The sequence below is a fragment of the Lactuca serriola genome, chromosome 7 (genome assembly GCF_051521515.1).
Source record: "Lactuca serriola cultivar US96UC23 chromosome 7, Lser_US96UC23_V15, whole genome shotgun sequence".
Classification (NCBI taxonomy): Eukaryota; Viridiplantae; Streptophyta; class Magnoliopsida; order Asterales; family Asteraceae; genus Lactuca; species Lactuca serriola.
Window position 1 is genome coordinate 202,890,501 of NC_136414.1, and position 16,955 is coordinate 202,907,455.

At 33.6% G+C, this 16,955-nt stretch overlaps 1 protein-coding gene across 1 annotated transcript; it reads left to right on the plus strand.

Moving 5' to 3' along the window:
• The first annotated feature begins 6,903 nt into the window (after nt 1–6,903).
• DDI1 (ubiquitin family protein) lies at nt 6,904–10,598 on the plus strand. Its single transcript, XM_079009898.1, has 14 exons — nt 6,904–7,078; nt 7,200–7,232; nt 7,390–7,529; nt 7,602–7,710; nt 7,783–7,899; nt 8,663–8,728; nt 8,836–8,898; nt 8,993–9,037; nt 9,206–9,267; nt 9,495–9,588; nt 9,665–9,827; nt 9,909–9,973; nt 10,083–10,133; nt 10,236–10,598. The coding sequence occupies exons 1-14, from the start codon at nt 7,013–7,015 to the stop codon at nt 10,362–10,364; spliced, it is 1,203 nt and encodes a 400-aa protein (XP_078866024.1). The 5' UTR covers nt 6,904–7,012; the 3' UTR covers nt 10,365–10,598.
• Nucleotides 10,599–16,955: the final 6,357 nt, after the last annotated feature.

Sequence of the window (16,955 nt, forward strand, 5' to 3'; positions counted from 1 at the left end):
ACCATATCCCTTTCTCTACTGCTAATCACTGCTATACTCGTCCTAGGTTTGCCCTAGGGAATCTCTGACTCCACCCTGCCCGGTCCTCAGCTGTTGAAGGCCTCCTTGTAATGTCAATTAGCCATCACCTGAATACCATCACGTGCGATGAGGCTCAGATAATCCTTCGAGTAACAGACTCGTCCCTACAACGGTTAGACTCGAACGAGAGCTGCGCAATAGGGCCAATTCCAGCACTCTAAGTTTATCCAACCTGGATCACGTGTAATGTGACGTATTCACCTAATGACTAACTCTCCTCACTCAGAGTCCCACAGAGCACATAGCAAGCATCATTCGGACGCATGGGAACTACTCAAGCAAGTTTATCCTCATAATGAGAAGCTGAACTAGCATACAATGCTAAGCTCATACTACCAGGCATAACCTAAACAGGCTATCCTACTACTGTCTACTCAATACTAGCATGCAACTCTCATAATCTGAAGCACATAAAGTAGGCACTTAAGGCATCACTCCTAGATCCTTAGTCCTATTCTAGCATGTTGTTCTACTGAAACTGATAAACGAAACATAAACTTGTATGGGTACTTTGGGGAATACTTACTTGAGCTCGACCGGTTGCGCACATCACACACTTCGTTCTTTCAAAAAAACTCTTTCTTAACTTTTAGAAAACATTTCCTTTTTCAAAATCTTCTAATCCCTCGATTTGAGTTCAGACACCCCCGAGGGTGTGTCCGAATCCCTTAAACCAGGGCTCTGATACCAACTTGTAACGACCTAAATTTTACGTCCAAAAATTTTTCTTTTTAAATCAATACTCAGAAAACGATTTTAGTTAAAACACTGTCTGATCCAACCATTTCATAACATACATTGTGTCTAAAAACCGAAACATGAAAACAATCAACTATCAGAGTACAAAATCCCAGAATGACTCATGGTGTGGAAAACGAGATGCGTGTATGATGTGCTGCTACCGCGCCAGCTCCTTCCCCCTTAAAGAAGAGGTACATGAAAACAAAACTTCAAACCGTAAGCACGAAGCTTAGTGAGTTCCCCCATAATACCTCATACCATACAAACATACAATGAACAACTAGGAGATACGGGCCTCGCCCACACTCATGAATATACGGGCCTCGCCCACACTCCGCTAGCTGGGAGATACGGGCCTCGCCCACACTCCGCTATCTGAGAGATACGGGCCTCGCCCACACTCTGCTATCTGAGAGATACAGGTCTCGCCCACACTCCACTATCTGAGAGATACGGGCCTCGCCCACACTCAGCTGCTAAACCATAACATACAAGTGTCACACAGACAACGAGTATAAACAATTCTATCATATTGGCATATATCATAATCAAACTCAACCATGAGATACGGGCTCTGCCCACACTCCGACGCTAACATATCGTCTATACGGGCCGACCTTGGTGCCTTAGACCCGTTACTACTGGAAGGAAACTCACCTCGAAAAGTAGCTACCGAAAGTCTGACTGCTAGACGTCTGGCTGCTGCACCGGTAATCCTCCGGCTACAAATCCATAAACATAGATTAGCCACTCATAAATACCCTTAGGTCAATTGACTGACCCATCCCTGGTCCAAGGTCAACTCCTTGGTTAAAGTCAACTTCCAGTTGACTGGACTCGCCGAGTCGTGGCACAGACTCGCTGAGTCCTTCTCCTACCAACCCGGTCCTACTCGCCAAGTCCCTCTTCCCACTCACTGAGTCACCCTTAACTTACTACTCGGGACTATAGAACCAACTCGTGATCCGACTCGTCGAGTCCAAGAACAACTCGCCGAGTCCCACGAGCAGATCTCCTACTCGCTTCCAAATCCTCACCAGAGCATCCCTTAAGAGGATTTGGGGTTCTGGGACTATTGCTACACGTTGAATTGCTAATTCCACGTGCAGATACGAAGGGTTGGACCTTCAACACTTAAACCCCTCTTACTCAGTGAAAGTTCATATGACTCGCCGAGTTTGAAGAACAACTCGTCGAGTTCTAGACAATCTTCATAGGACTCGCCGAGTTGTTCATCCAACTCGCCGAGTCTAAGACCATCTTCATAGAACTCGCCGAGTCCCTTCGACCCACTTCTCATACAGACCAAATCTGAGACATGCAACGCTTCTAAACCATAGATCTATGTTCCTAGGGCATGCTTATCACGTAAAGTTGCAAACTTTACGTGCATGCATGGCCCTATAAGCTCAAGAAGGCAAATCCAAGCTCTTTAAGAGGTCATACACTCAATAGGGACCTCAATAACTCCAACCACATAGACTCTACACTTCTAAGATGTCCATAAGATCCCAATCTGAAGTCCTTTCAGAACTTAGAGCATAAATACATGGAGTTTGAGGTTTTAGGGCTTGAAAATCACTAATTTGGGACAAAAAGGGGATCTAATGAACTAGTGATCCAGGTAAGAACTTTTCTACCTGAATGGAAGCTTCTCACAGTGTAGATTCCGGATCTACCTCCCCTCCTTGCACACTTCAACCTCCTCTTCCTTCCCCTAAGCTCCAAACTTTCTCCACAAAGCCAAAATAAATCTCAAGAACAATATGGGGGCTAGGGTTTCTTTCTACAACTATCTGGAAGTGTTAGGGACAAAGGAGGCCAATTTAGAGCGTTTAAATAGGGTGCAAACACCCGGATTAGGGTTTTTGTCCAAACAAGGTCTACTCGCCGAGTCCAAAGTTCAAACCCCGCGTCTTATCCCGCTCCTACTCGGCAAGTTGGTCCTTCAACTTGCCGAGTCCAAGGCAAAAATGCACTAAATTAAAATATTAATCACAAGGAGTACGTAGCAGGAACCAGGTGCTACATGATTTGTCTGGACAATGAAGGAAGAAGCCAAGGGAAGAGTTAAACGAATTCGGTTTATATTTCGATGTACTTTTATTTGTTCTTGAAGATCAAAGAAAATCTGGCCATATCAATTTTTAGATGTGAAGGACATGATTTTGATTGTACCAAATTGATTGTGAATTTAAATGGTGCTTGTGTGTAAAATTGGGCGAAGAAATAGTCCAAGCATAAGAAAGAGTGCAAGGTTGTGTTAGCCAATTGGAGTGTATATTTAGTGATTTGGTTTACTGGATGATATATAATTGGATTTCTTTGTATTAATCTTTGCTTGAGTGTTCAGGAGGTAGAATGGTTGCAATGGGAGGACCAACTGGAAAAATTTATGAAGAACAGAGGCAAAGAAAGAAAAAAATCCTAATTTTTGAATTTTTGGGTAATAATTTCTTGAAGGGGGTGCGTCAATGGTTGTATTTACTTATGAATAGCACGTGTATTCATTTATGAATAACATTGTAGTTATGTGTGAATAGTTGTATTTATTTATGAATAGCACGTGTATTCATTTATGATAGAATGTGTATTAATTTATAAATAACAGTATATTCATTTGTGAATTGCAATGTATTCGCGTGTGAATGATTGTATTTATTTATGAACAGTAGTGTATTAATGCGAATGAGTGTCTTTATTTATGATTAGAGGTATTCATTTTATGAAAAAATGATAATTTTTACACTATTTTTTATTTTCAATTTATGAAAAATGCATTGAATTATTTGTAATTTGATGTGTTTTCATTTTTGATTGGAAGTGTATTGATTTGAGATTGGATTTCTATTCTTTTTTTTTTTTGAAAAACAAAAACGTGAAATAGTAGAAAATAATATTTTTCTTTTCAGATTTTAAATAAAAGGAAATATTAATTTTTTTAGATAATTTTATTGAAACGGTCATAAATATTTTTTGGGAAAAATCATAAAAAAACATATATATATATATATATATATATATATATATATATATATATATATATATATATATATATATATATATATATTTCATTAACTAAAAAGAAATATTAATTTTGTTAGGTAATTAAAATCATTATCCCTAGATTTTAAGAAATCATTAATTAATATTTATATAAAGCTATTAATATACCCTTATAAAATGATTGGTCCAGAACTCTTATCGTGTTCTCGACCTTTTAGGTGTTCTCATTTGATCCTCTTATTATATATATATATATATATATATATATATATATATATATATATATATATAGAGAGAGAGAGAGAGAGAGAGAGAAATGATCAAATGAGAACACCTAAAAGGTTGAGAACGCGAGAACAAGTATATTCATTTGTGATTCTATTTATTTATTTGTGGAGAAATGATAAATTTTTATGCACAATCAACATGAATATGTTTTTTCTATTCAATTGAAATTAAAGGCGTAAAAATTTATCATTTTTCCACAAATGAATACATGGATCACAAATGAATATACTTTGTTCTCACGTTCTCAACCTTTTTGGTGTTCTCATTTGATCCTATATATATATATATATATATATATATATATATATATATATATATATATTTACTATCTTATAAAGTAAATCCCACTATTTTTAAAAATAGATTTAATAAAATAATAATATTTTTTTAAGACGTCCAAATCATTAAGCTAATTGTACAACTAATCACTAATAAAATAATATTAAAATTTAAACAAACTCCTATAAATCTTCTCTTCCAAGGTTTTGACCAAATCTTTTTTCATCCAAATAAATACTCAACACCCTATAATTTGGTCATTTCATGAATTTTCTTTGTTTTTAATATGACATGTTTCCTAAAACAAACTAATGATTGATTTGAAAATAATCATTCTCCATCGAAAAGAAATTAATTGTCGAAACAAACTATTTGTCACCCGCCGCTTTGCGCGGGTAAATGGCTAGTATATATATAAAAGGATTATAAAATAATATTGATATATCATATCATAATTATTCTAAAAACCCAAAAACAAAAGTAATCAAGAACAATCTCAAGTATTTGGGAATAGTCTTGATTCTTGCGAAAATGATAAATGTGAAGAATTACATGATAATTTTTAAATTGATAGAAACATTTTTAGTTTATAGTGAACGCTCGTGTTCTCATGAAACAAAATAAAGACATCTTGAAAAAGTATTAAGTTTGATATCATAGTTAACTTCAACAATTGAGTTTGAATATGAAGTAGCAGGTGAAGCTGTGATGTACATACTAGACGTTAAAAAATCATTTAAAAGTGACACATACAAGGAACTTGGGTAACATGAAGTTGTTGGCCTATTAAAGCAAGACTCTCACACTAAGTTGTATAATATTAAATATGCAATAGAATGTGTTTTTTTGTTCTTAAGAGGTAAAATGTATGCAGTTTGTGGACGATATCTTTAAAAGAATATGTGGATCAAACGTTAGCATTTTGTAAGAAAAAACAATTTGTTTTTAACGTAAGTAGTATGCTAAAATAAATATAAATTATAAATATTCAAAACAATTCAAAAGTAAAATACCGATTAAAATATGAAACTAAAACAAAAACTAAGTTGTTTTTTATTTGAGAATAAATGTGAAGACTTACTCATTTACGTAATTAATTAATTAAAAAGGTAATAAAAGTAATACACAAAATAAAGAAATAAGGGAAAGAAGAGGATGAATGTTTTGAATTAATTAAGAAAGAAATGAACATTGCATGTGGGTGGGAAGTAGTCCTACATCGTTACTAACAAGAAAGAAAGGAACATTTAATTATAAATGGTTGTGTAAGTGTTTCCACTTCATAAGACGTATGTGAAAGACATTGGACCATCTCTGCCTAGAGTAGAAGATATACAAACGTCAAAATTATAACGAAAATGTCTACTTATATGCAGAAAAAAGTGGCTATAAAGAGCTTTAGTAAGATTAATTGATTTGACATGAAGAACAAATACAATATGAAATTTAAAATGATGTAATGATTATTAAATGCAGGTTTACCGTAAACAATTACTATTGATTAAATTCATATTTTATGTTTAATTTTACATGTTTACGTTTCCATGCATACTATTGTATTCAAAATATTCATAGTCACTCATACTTTAAGGAAGAAAGTAATGTAGTAAGAAAGTAATGTAGTAAGACGAATGTAAGGTATTGGTAGATTATTCATTGACAGTTATAACATAGTGATGTGACTAACATCCATGTGTAAGCAATGTCGATTTTGTATTGAAGGAATTCATGTTTAAAGAATTAGTCAATATAAATTTTGTAAGAGTAATACTAAGACGATAATATCTTATGCCTTCAAAACAGAGACACATGTTAATCTATTATGATTTGATGTGCTCCAACGTTCTCCGTAACTGACAATTATATATGATACGTTTAGTTATATATGGTACATTTAGACCTGTTTCAGGTCTGCCATCGAAATGGTCTTTAAATATTTATAACATAAAACTTCAAATTCATTTTAGCTTTCATGTATAAACTCGATTTTGTAGGTAAAACTTGAATTTTAGTAGATAGACACTTACATTTTTTATTTTTTTCAAATCTAGTTTAGTGACCATTATTATTATTATTATTATTATTATTATTATTATTATTATTTTGCATGAGTTAGATTTTTACATATATTTTATCTACAAAAGAAAAAAAAATCTTAAAACGATGTTGTTTCAAAGATTTTCATAGATGACAAATTTTTTCCAAAGAGTTATCGGTAAAAAAAAACATAACTATTTTAGTATAATCTTTTGTTTAAATTTTAAAAAGTTAATAATAGAATTAGATTATTTTGTCATTTTCCTTTCAAAATAATCGTATAAAACACATGTACCAATTCAATAATTTAGTCTTAATTTTATGTTATAATAATACATTACATTTTTTAATTCAATAAATTAGTGTTAATTTTATTTTATAATAATACATTTTTTTTGTGTGATTATCCTATTTGTAATATTTATTAAGGATAATTATTGGCTGTAAAGATAAATGGTGATCACTTTAAAACCCTTGGTGATCCCGGGTTTTGTTGAGGTCAACAAGAACAACCTTCAACAAGAAACCACAGTAAATTAGCAAATCCTCGTAGAGAAGTTTCAATCAAATCGCTGAAGATATGAAGATCACTGTAATGACGGCCGATGAACAAATTATTACTTTGGAAGTGGATCGCGACGAATCCGTAAAATTTCTTTCTTTCTTTACATACTTCCTCTCAAAACCCTAGAAAACTTTCTGTTCGGTTGTTTTAATTGTTTGATTATGGCCCCATCTCAAAAATTACAACTTTATTGTGTCAACAGGTGGAAAATTTGAAAGCCCTGCTTGAAATTGAGGTGAGATTTTGAATTTACTCATAGTAATTACCTTTATCCAAACTCATCGTTGCCAAACGAGGGTTTAATCTGATATTTGATCTCTAAGTTTGTACTTGTCAAGGGTTAAATTAGATACTTCACTAGAAATTTCACACATACATCGTTTCATTTGTAGTCTCAAGTACCACTTCAGCAACAACAGTTGCTGTACAATGGAAAAGAGATGGGGAATTCCGAGACACTGAGTCGTTTGGGTGTTACAGATGGTGATTTAGTGATGATGGTTTCCAGTCCTTCTTCTTCTTCTTCCGCAAGGTATGCTTTTAATTAGATTTGATTTAGACATCCAGTGATGATGGTTTCTTATAGATATATCATCAAATTCAGGGGTTCTAGCAATGAAGTTAGGTTAAATCCCGATGGATCTGCTGCAGATGCAGCTGCATTCCAGCAGCAAGTGAGGAATAATTCGAATTTGATGGCCCAATTGTTTCAGGTAAAAATTGTAATTGTCTGCTCACACTTGCATTTCTGTTGTGGTGTTCCTGATCCTTGATGTGAATAACAGAGTGATCCTGAGTTGGCTCAAGCTGTTCTTGGGAATGACCTGAATAAGTTGCAGGACATTTTAAGGATGAGACATCGTCAGAGATCTGAGTTACGTAGGCAACAGGAGGAAGAGATGGTAAGTCGCTTATACTGTTTCTTTTTGTCTTAATGCAAAAATGACTTAATAGAGAAAGTCAGGAAAAGGATGCTTTTTTGCATTAAGCTCTTAACCTTTTATGAAATTTTCTTTTGTTTGTCTCTTCCTTCCATTTCTATAAGCTTGCCATCATTCTTTCATATATATCAATTAGACATTTGAGCCTATATTTAGTGAACCTAGAAAAATCTACCCAATTATAGCAATGTCATTCAAATACAAAACAATTTTCTTTCAAAGCACAATTTCATAATATGAAAAACAATTGAAAGTACAATGGTGTAATATAAAGAAACAAGAGTGAGAAGCTATAATAAGCAATTTTTTTTTTTTTTTTGCATTTCTTACATTTAGCCCTTTGGCGTTTAACCCTAAAGTTAACAAATTGATTGTGAAGACGTGTGCTTCAACAGGTATGCATTGAAAATTCAATCCACTTATAGCATTGTACTTTCAAGTTGTTTCTCCATAAGACATTTTACTTTGGAAAATTTACCTAATTAGCATCTGGATGAAATTCCTATAACTTGTAAGAAATAGGGGTCAAGTTGCTCTATGATTTGTTTTAGGAATTCTCCTGTACTGGTGCTCCATATTTGTGTTCTCTTAGGCTATTACCTGCATTAATGGTAGTTTGCTTTAGGAAGACTTTTGCAGATATCTTGTGTAATTTTGTATCTATTAACACTGTTCATGGTTATTTTGTTTGTTTCAAAATCAAAAATAAAAAATCAAAACACAGGAGCTACTTTATGCAGACCCTTTTGATGTGGAGGCACAAAAGAAAATTGAAGCTGCAATCCGCCAGGTGTGTGGATGTGGATCTATTTATCATTTTTTAATTTTTCTCACTCTGTGAAAATATTATATAATATTTGGTAATTGCTCATAAACTCATTCTGAATTATTTTACAGAAAGGTATTGATGAGAATTGGGCTGCTGCACTAGAACACAACCCTGAAGCTTTTGCAAAAGTGGTATGTTATGTATTTTAAGTTTTAAGCACACCACCTTTATACAATTAAATCTAGTTCATTGCAAGTCTTAACACTTATTTGAATTATTTCTCAGGTTATGTTATATGTTGACATGGAAGTTAATGGCATTCCCATGAAGGTAATGATTATAAAATATTATGTTGACATGTTTTACATTACCAAATGCCAAATACCAAATACCAAATACCAACCAACTGCTATATCATTTTTTATAATTTGATTCCTGTGTTGTTAAACTCTTTGGAACATATGTATCATTGAGTAGTAATTGCTTATTAAATTTCAGGCTTTTGTTGATAGTGGAGCACAGTCAACTATAATATCAAAAAGCTGTGCTGAGCGTTTGGGGTATGCATTCTTTTCCCATTATTAATTAGGGCATCATACTCTTAATTTCAGTTTTTCTTTTTGACTTTTAATCTGGAATGGACCGACTTCAATAAAACATGGCTTATTGTATTAAGACATTAACCTTTTACCTATTTATCCTTTTCTCTTTCTTTTTCCTTATCCTTTCATGTTAAAATCGATGAAATTTATTTTCTGGAGCGTAAGGGTAAAATGGTCTTTTTCAGATTGCTTAGGCTTTTAGACAACCGTTACAAGGGCATTGCTCAAGGAGTTGGTCAGTCAGAGATCCTTGGTCGGATTCATGTGGCACCAATTAAAGTAATATTAATTCTTGCTTTAAATTCATTTCACATTTTTTGCTATTTTTTTTTAAAAATGTAATTTTAAAATGTAGATTGGGAATATCTTCTATCCTTGTTCCTTTTTGGTGTTGGATTCTCCCAACATGGAATTCCTGTTTGGATTGGATATGCTGCGTAAGCATCAATGCATTATTGATTTAAAAGACAATGTCTTGAGAGTTGGTGGAGGCGAAGTCTCTGTGCCCTTTTTGCAAGGTTACAAACTTTTTCATTCATATTCGTGTTGTGGCCTGTGAAAAATGACATTTTTAACCTTTTATGTCAATTAATTTACAGAAAAGGACATCCCGAATCGCTACTTGGATGAGGAGAGACAATTGAAGGAAGCCTCTAGCTCTGGAGTAAGACCTTTTTGCTTTTATTCTATTAAGTGATGTCTGGATAAATAATGTTAAAAAAGTATTAGAAAAAAAATGATGTCACGATTCTATAAAAAATATAAATTTTCAGGATGCATCCGGATCACAACCTGCAGGACCTGCCAGCAGCGGGCCAGCACATGTGAGTTACTTTTTTTTTTTTTTTTTTTTTAATACAATTGTTAATGATTTAATGTATGTCTTCTAATATATATTTTTTAAAAATGTATGTTGTGGGTTTCAGGGAGCTGAATTTGAAGCCAAAATTGTGAAGCTTGTTGAGTTGGGGTTTGATAGAAGTTCAGTCATACAAGCTCTGAAGCTATTCAATGGAAATGAAGAACAAGCAGCTGGTTATCTTTTTGGAGGCTAAACATCATATCAGTTGTTCCAAAATTCCAAGCTAATTATGAGATTACAAATTTTCTTTTGAGATGTGTACTTTGTAACATTAAATCCTTGTTTTTCCTACTTTGAAATCTGTACTTTATAACATACATTGATTTTGCTGGTCAATGGCCATGCTTGACAACAGTTTGAGTTTTATAGACATTAAATTTAGGTGCATAGCTATCAGCTGCTCTGATGCTGATATCTTTCTTGTGAATGTTTCCTAATGAAATTCGGCCAAAGGAGGAGAGTGAGTGCATTTGCAGTTAATTCTTTCGTAAAGAAAACTAGAACGTCAAATCAACACATTGATCAAATGTTCGTATTTGCTATAATGAAATATGAATATTTTGTCCCACATTGATGGCAAGAGGAAATGTGGAGTGATCTCCAACCCTATAAAAATAGTCCAAGACTTTAGAGTAAATATTGCGTAAATCAAATACATTTTTAGTATTTGATTATTTTTTTTCTACTATTGCTCTAATGTTTTTTTTTTGAACAACATTATTAGAAGTTATTATCATGAAATTGTCAAGTGTATGGGTTAGAACTCGAGACCTCAAATCTAAGAAGCAAAGTCTACCAAATGGGCTAGTCCCACATTGGCTTGCTCTAATGTTATTTGTCTCGATAAAAGTATAAGATGATATGGCATTTTGGTCCAATGTGGCATAACATGTGTCTGTCCACATAACATTCCGGATCGTGTTCGTGTCCATCATTTTTTATCACCAACATCTACCTTTATTGAAATTTGAATTGATAATTTCAAAAATTGACCGATACAAATTTCTTTGAATTTTCACACCAAATAAAGTACATTGCTATTATTTATGTTCATGATAAAGTACATTGGTATTGCTAATTATTTTTTCACACCAATTAGGTACATTGCTATTATTTCAATTTTTTAGACCAAATAAAGTACATAGGCAAAAAAGGATAATTATATTTGAACAAAAAACCTACATAACTCAACAATACTATATAATTTCATATTTGTATTACCAATTATCAAAATGACCACATTTGAAAATATGACATACAAGATGGATAAATGGTTAACATCAAAAGCTTTTATATTAAAATAAGAGACCTTTTGACAATATATTACATAAGAAATTATATTAATCTCAAAACTACCTAAACTAAACTTTTCCAACCTATTATCCGCACAAAAATTTCCATCTTCTAAATACACAATTCTCACATTCTATTATCGACAACAATAATTCCATCTACACACAACTTATTTCTAAAAAATTATTCAACTTCTACATACTTTTGTCTCTAAAAATATTCCCATCACATTACCATCACCTTACCTTCATAAGACCTACCAACACTCTTATATACTATTGTCAACAAAAACCCTCCCCTTATTGCAAAAAACATATACAACTTCCTATATTCAAAAACACATGTATAGTACTCTCACCACTTTATGGACATGCACCAAAACCTCTTCCACACTATAGACTTCTTCCTCCAAATTTCAAAAATGACACCTCCGCTTCCTAAGCTTCCAATTCCACTTCCTCCGTTTCACTATCTTTTTAACCTTATCCACCTTCATAAATATCCTAACATCCACTTCAACATATGTTAGATGATACGAATACGCGCGCGCGGGGGGGGGGGGGTGATTTCTTTTTGAGCTTTTTGATTTTATAAACGCAACGAAAAATAAGAACAAGAATGATAAGAGAATAACCAAAAAGGATAAATTTGATAGTCAACATAATAGACCTATGGATTGAATATCGGGTGAAACAAGTTAAGACCTATTAACTTGAATTCTTATCAAGATCAGGAAATCACCCATTAAATGATATGTAATGACAAGCCAAGACCTATTGCCTTGAAATCGAGTCATGAATGAGAAACACGTCCCAAACAATGACGACAATTTGAATTATATGCAATAATTCAAGAAAGTAAGAACAAACTTTCAAAATTCAACTTCAATTAACTATTCATTTCAATTACATTGTTTTAAAGGGGCTATTTATAGCCTTACAAGCTATTACAAAAAGAAAGGAAACTAATTAACGAAAAGGAAACTACCTAATAACAGCTTAAAAGAAAATAAAATAAAATAACATAAAATCGTTCCCAACCATGATTCAATGTATTCTTGGAGGACAAGACAGCTTTGCATAAATACTTATTGTTAGAGTCAAACCCAATGATTTAATGAGTCAAAACACTTCATCAACCATCTACTTTACCAACCATGGATCAATTAGCTTGGCGAGTTGGTGCTATTAGCCATAATTGTTTGAAGACATGCAGTTGATCGATTATGTGTTTTCAAAGGATGAATCACAATATCTTAGTGAATGGGATATATCCTAATATGGATAATGATTAGTTTCCTTATATTGTGGATGTAACACCCGTGTTTCTGGGCTTGATATTAATGACAATGTAATAGTCTAGGTTAACCTTTGTAACCCATTTTGAAATAATAAAGATGTATTTTGTGCTTAATTGTGTGACTTAAATGAATTAATGATAAAAATAAACATCAAAATGAAATGTTAGATAAACCCGATATCTATGAATGATGTGGTAGTGGTCGTGGAAAAGTTTCCGAATATATAAAGAATGCCGAAATTCGAGTTATAACGAAGAAATTATGACCTGTCGAAGTTTTGCGACAGAACCGGCACGACACTGCGTGACGTAAATAGTGAATTTACGATAGAGCGATATTTAGCCTTAGTGATCTAAACGGAAGTTGTAGAATAAGTTAAACCGAGAGCGTGCATAAGAAGAACGTCTAAATCTGACTTCGTATGAGGAAGTTATGATTTTTCGAAGTTTCGACTTAGCAGTATGCAACCCAAATATCGAAATAGAGATCTAGTGATATTTGGCCGAAACAATCTAAACGAGAATCGAATATCTCGTCGATAGTAGTCCAACAATGAAAAGACAGACGAAAACGGACGTCGGATGAAGAAGTTATGAATTTCTAACGGAGTTTTCCTGTCTCGGCCTACTAAAAATAATATAATAAAAATAAAGTCAAAATTAGCCGACAGAGTCTAAACGAAAGTTGTAGAGCTTAGTCTCACCTACGCGTGGATATAAAGAACGTCGAAAACGGAGCTCGTATGAGGAAGATATGATTTTATGAAGTTTTTAAATAATTAAAATATATAAATAAAATTATTTATTTGGATATTACCCGAATCCGTGACTCAACCCATCTGATTCGAAGGGTACGCCCCGGGTAACCTTTGAGTACACCCAACATACTTCGTCCTTGTGTGGTACGAGAGAGAGCCGCGTAGCACCACCCAAAGCTTGTCACGTAGCAGTCTTATCCGAACTACGCCCAACGTAAGGCTTGGTACGCCCAGCATACGCATGAAAGAGGCATTACGCCCACGTACTTGCGAATTACGCCCAACGTAACACGAGGGTTCAGCCCTATAAATAGAACTTGACCCCCAACCGAATTTGGTTGTTCATTTCTTTCTCTCTCACTCGTTTTACCTCGTTTTAAGTGCAAGCTTTACCCCTGAAGCCCCGGTATTAATCCCGAGACCCGAAGCAAGTCCCGAAGCCCCGAAGATCCCGAGAATTAAAATTTCCGAGCCGAAACTATGTCCGCGTAAATCCCGGTTTTTGTGAAGATCTCCCAGTTTCACCGAAGAAATACTACTCTTAGAGCCGTAGTGTTGTCCGATCATCTTCTGATCAAGTGAGTGTGTATTTACTTTCTTCTAACATATAAATACAAAGTATTTCCATAAAATACGTGCTATGTGTTTATATGTTATGTGTTATTTGAAATGAGTATCGGTTGAATGTTTTATACATGTTTTATGTTGTATATATATATTTATATTTTATCTACATATATGTTGGGTAGAACATGGGTAGATAGTGATGTGTGATGAAATAAAAATAATGAGAGGCCTCGATGTGATTGTGATCTAGTCATTCAGCAGAATATGGATGACAACCACAAACTTTTCTAGACAGTTCTGTGGAATGCTAGCAGGCTTATAAGCTGTAGGTGTTGGTGAACTTGGGTGTTCATTCGCTGTATTCTATCCCCCTCATGGTTGCCTTAGGACATTCATTGTTGAGGAAACCCCTCTGCGGTAGTGTCCGTCCTGATGAAAAATCCTAGATTAGGTCCCTTGTAATAGTTGTTGTCATAGGGACGTAAAGTGAGGATAACGGGAATGGGTTGAAAATCCTATATGCTCACTAGGCTCCCAGGCCTGACCCACTCAGTTTCTTTGTATTACAGGTAGTGGCGCGATGGCATAAGTTGGAGAACCTGTGAAGATGTTTTTGTTTATAGACCAGTAGTTGTATAAAACTGTGTAAGGTCTATGTTTTATTGTTTATGCTTTTGTGTCTGTATCGGAACATGACATCCCGAGTTTTGATATATAATAAAAATACATTTCTTTAAGAAATGCTTTGATAAACTTTATTTTATCATGTTTTGTTTTGGGGATAAATTCCGCAACTCTTTTAATCAATGAATTTACTCTGAAATTATTTTAAAAACATAAATGAAACCGGTCTTTTCTGGCCATGATTTTGGGGATGTCACAGTGGAAGACTCTAATTTTTAGAGATTTCCCGTATCATCAGAACCTATTTAAGTACTTGATTTTATTTTTTGTATGTCTTCCTTTGACTATTTTTTTTCTTTGTAAGGTGTTTTGTTAGAGTGTGTCAAATTATAATAAGTTATTTGATTCATTCTTTATAAATTTGAAACAATTGATTAATATACTTTAATTTTCGAAGTATTCATTGTGTGTTACATTGATTGAATCATTTCGTACGAGACCAACAAGTTGTATATAATATAATTTAGAATCTTCCAAATCATTATGTTCCTCATTCAATCAATATCTTTCTCAAGTTCAACAAATACAACTTATTCAAGCTTCAAATCTCATGCCTCTAATACATGTCCACCCTTCGATGACAATAACTTCTCTATATGGTTAAGCAAACCATGATGGTTCTAGAAACTATGGATTACATCATGAATGGAACATTAACAGAAGGTATATACATTCCCATAAGCACAATGGTTGAATGAAATGCTTAAGCCAAATCCATGCATAACCAAATACATCAATGAACAGAAGATGATAAAAAGAAAGTGAATTTGGATGTTAGAGAATGTGCTGCCATATCTAATGCCTTGCTTTTATGAAGTCAATTATAGTTGAAAACTGCAACATAACCAAATAGATAATAAAAACATTAAAAATATCATACAAAGGAACTGAGGAAGTTTATGCCAATCAAAAATCATAGTTTGAATAAGAGGTATGAGTATTTCTTTGCTCTCAAGAATGAATCTCTAACTCATACTTTTAATCGTTTTAACTGTCTAATAAATGACATGAGAAAGTTTAAGATAGCCAAACCCAACTCTGTCCTTGTTCTCAAATTTCATGACTCTATCGACGAGAGCTGGGAACATCATGTGGATATCCTCAAGAATAGTGAGAAGATTAAGACCATGGATCTTCAAAGCATGTTTGGAAAGTTAAGAGACTATGAATAGAAAAAGGCTCAAAGAAAAGACAATATTAAAGATATGAAAAAAAGAAGTAAAGTGAGATCCTCTCTCTTGATCTCTGATAACGTCTATTTTATACATATATTTATGGCGTTTTCTTATTATGTTATACTATGTTTTGATGCTATTTAGAACTAAAAGGTATTTATAATGCATTAATTATATTTTACAGGTATAATTTGTTGCTAGAGCGGAAAGGAAGTGAAAATGCTAGAAATTGGAGTTGGATTGCAAAAGGGAAGAGAATGGATGAGGAAGCCAATCACACCCAGCATAATGGGGAGTACGCCCAGCATACTGCATAATGGGGAGTACGCCTAACCCTGTATGCTAGGTGGCAACGGGTCTACGCAAATTTTATGAATTATGCCCCTCATAAGTCCATGTACGCCTAAAGTACGTAAGTCGGTAGAAAACCTATATAATGCAATTTTTGGTGAACCTAATGGGAGATTACGACTTTTATCCATCCTTGGTCGACAAGAAACACTTCTTCTGCCGTTTTAAGGGTCTAGAAGGTGGCCGTAAGGCTATTAAGTTGACAAGAGCGAAGATCTGAAGGATTAGAGAGCGGATCCATGCCAAAAATCATTTGGTTTGTTGTTCTGATCATGATTAGCATTCCATTGTGATTCCATATGTGTTTACTTTCTGGTTTGGTTGTTAAAACCCTTTATTCTGTGTTTATGATTTGATGAATTTCGAGATTATGGATTAATTGTTATTTGAATTGTTTATTCTTATTTAATTTATTTGTCAAGTTTGATTGCAAGATCCATATGTGTTAAAGATTGTTACTTTATTCCCTATTGTTAAATTAATAGAGTTTAGATGATCATTCTGACTGTATTAATTTGAATCATAGTTGTCCATGATCATTGGTAATTATGACTAGAGTTAGATCAAAACCAAGGGTTAGGAAATAAGGTGATGAACTTTAATGTGTATACATGAGTAGATGATCATTCTATGCATGATTTAATTCCTATGATCATT

Bases quoted from the DNA above. Each gene is read 5' to 3' on its own strand.
- DDI1 (XM_079009898.1), top strand. From the start codon at position 7,013: ATGAAGATCACTGTAATGACGGCCGATGAACAAATTATTACTTTGGAA. The intron at 7,530-7,601 runs GTATGCTTTTAA...CATCAAATTCAG, and splicing joins TCTTCTTCTTCTTCCGCAAG to GGGTTCTAGCAATGAAGTTA. The intron at 8,899-8,992 runs GTATGTTATGTA...ATTATTTCTCAG, and splicing joins CTGAAGCTTTTGCAAAAGTG to GTTATGTTATATGTTGACAT.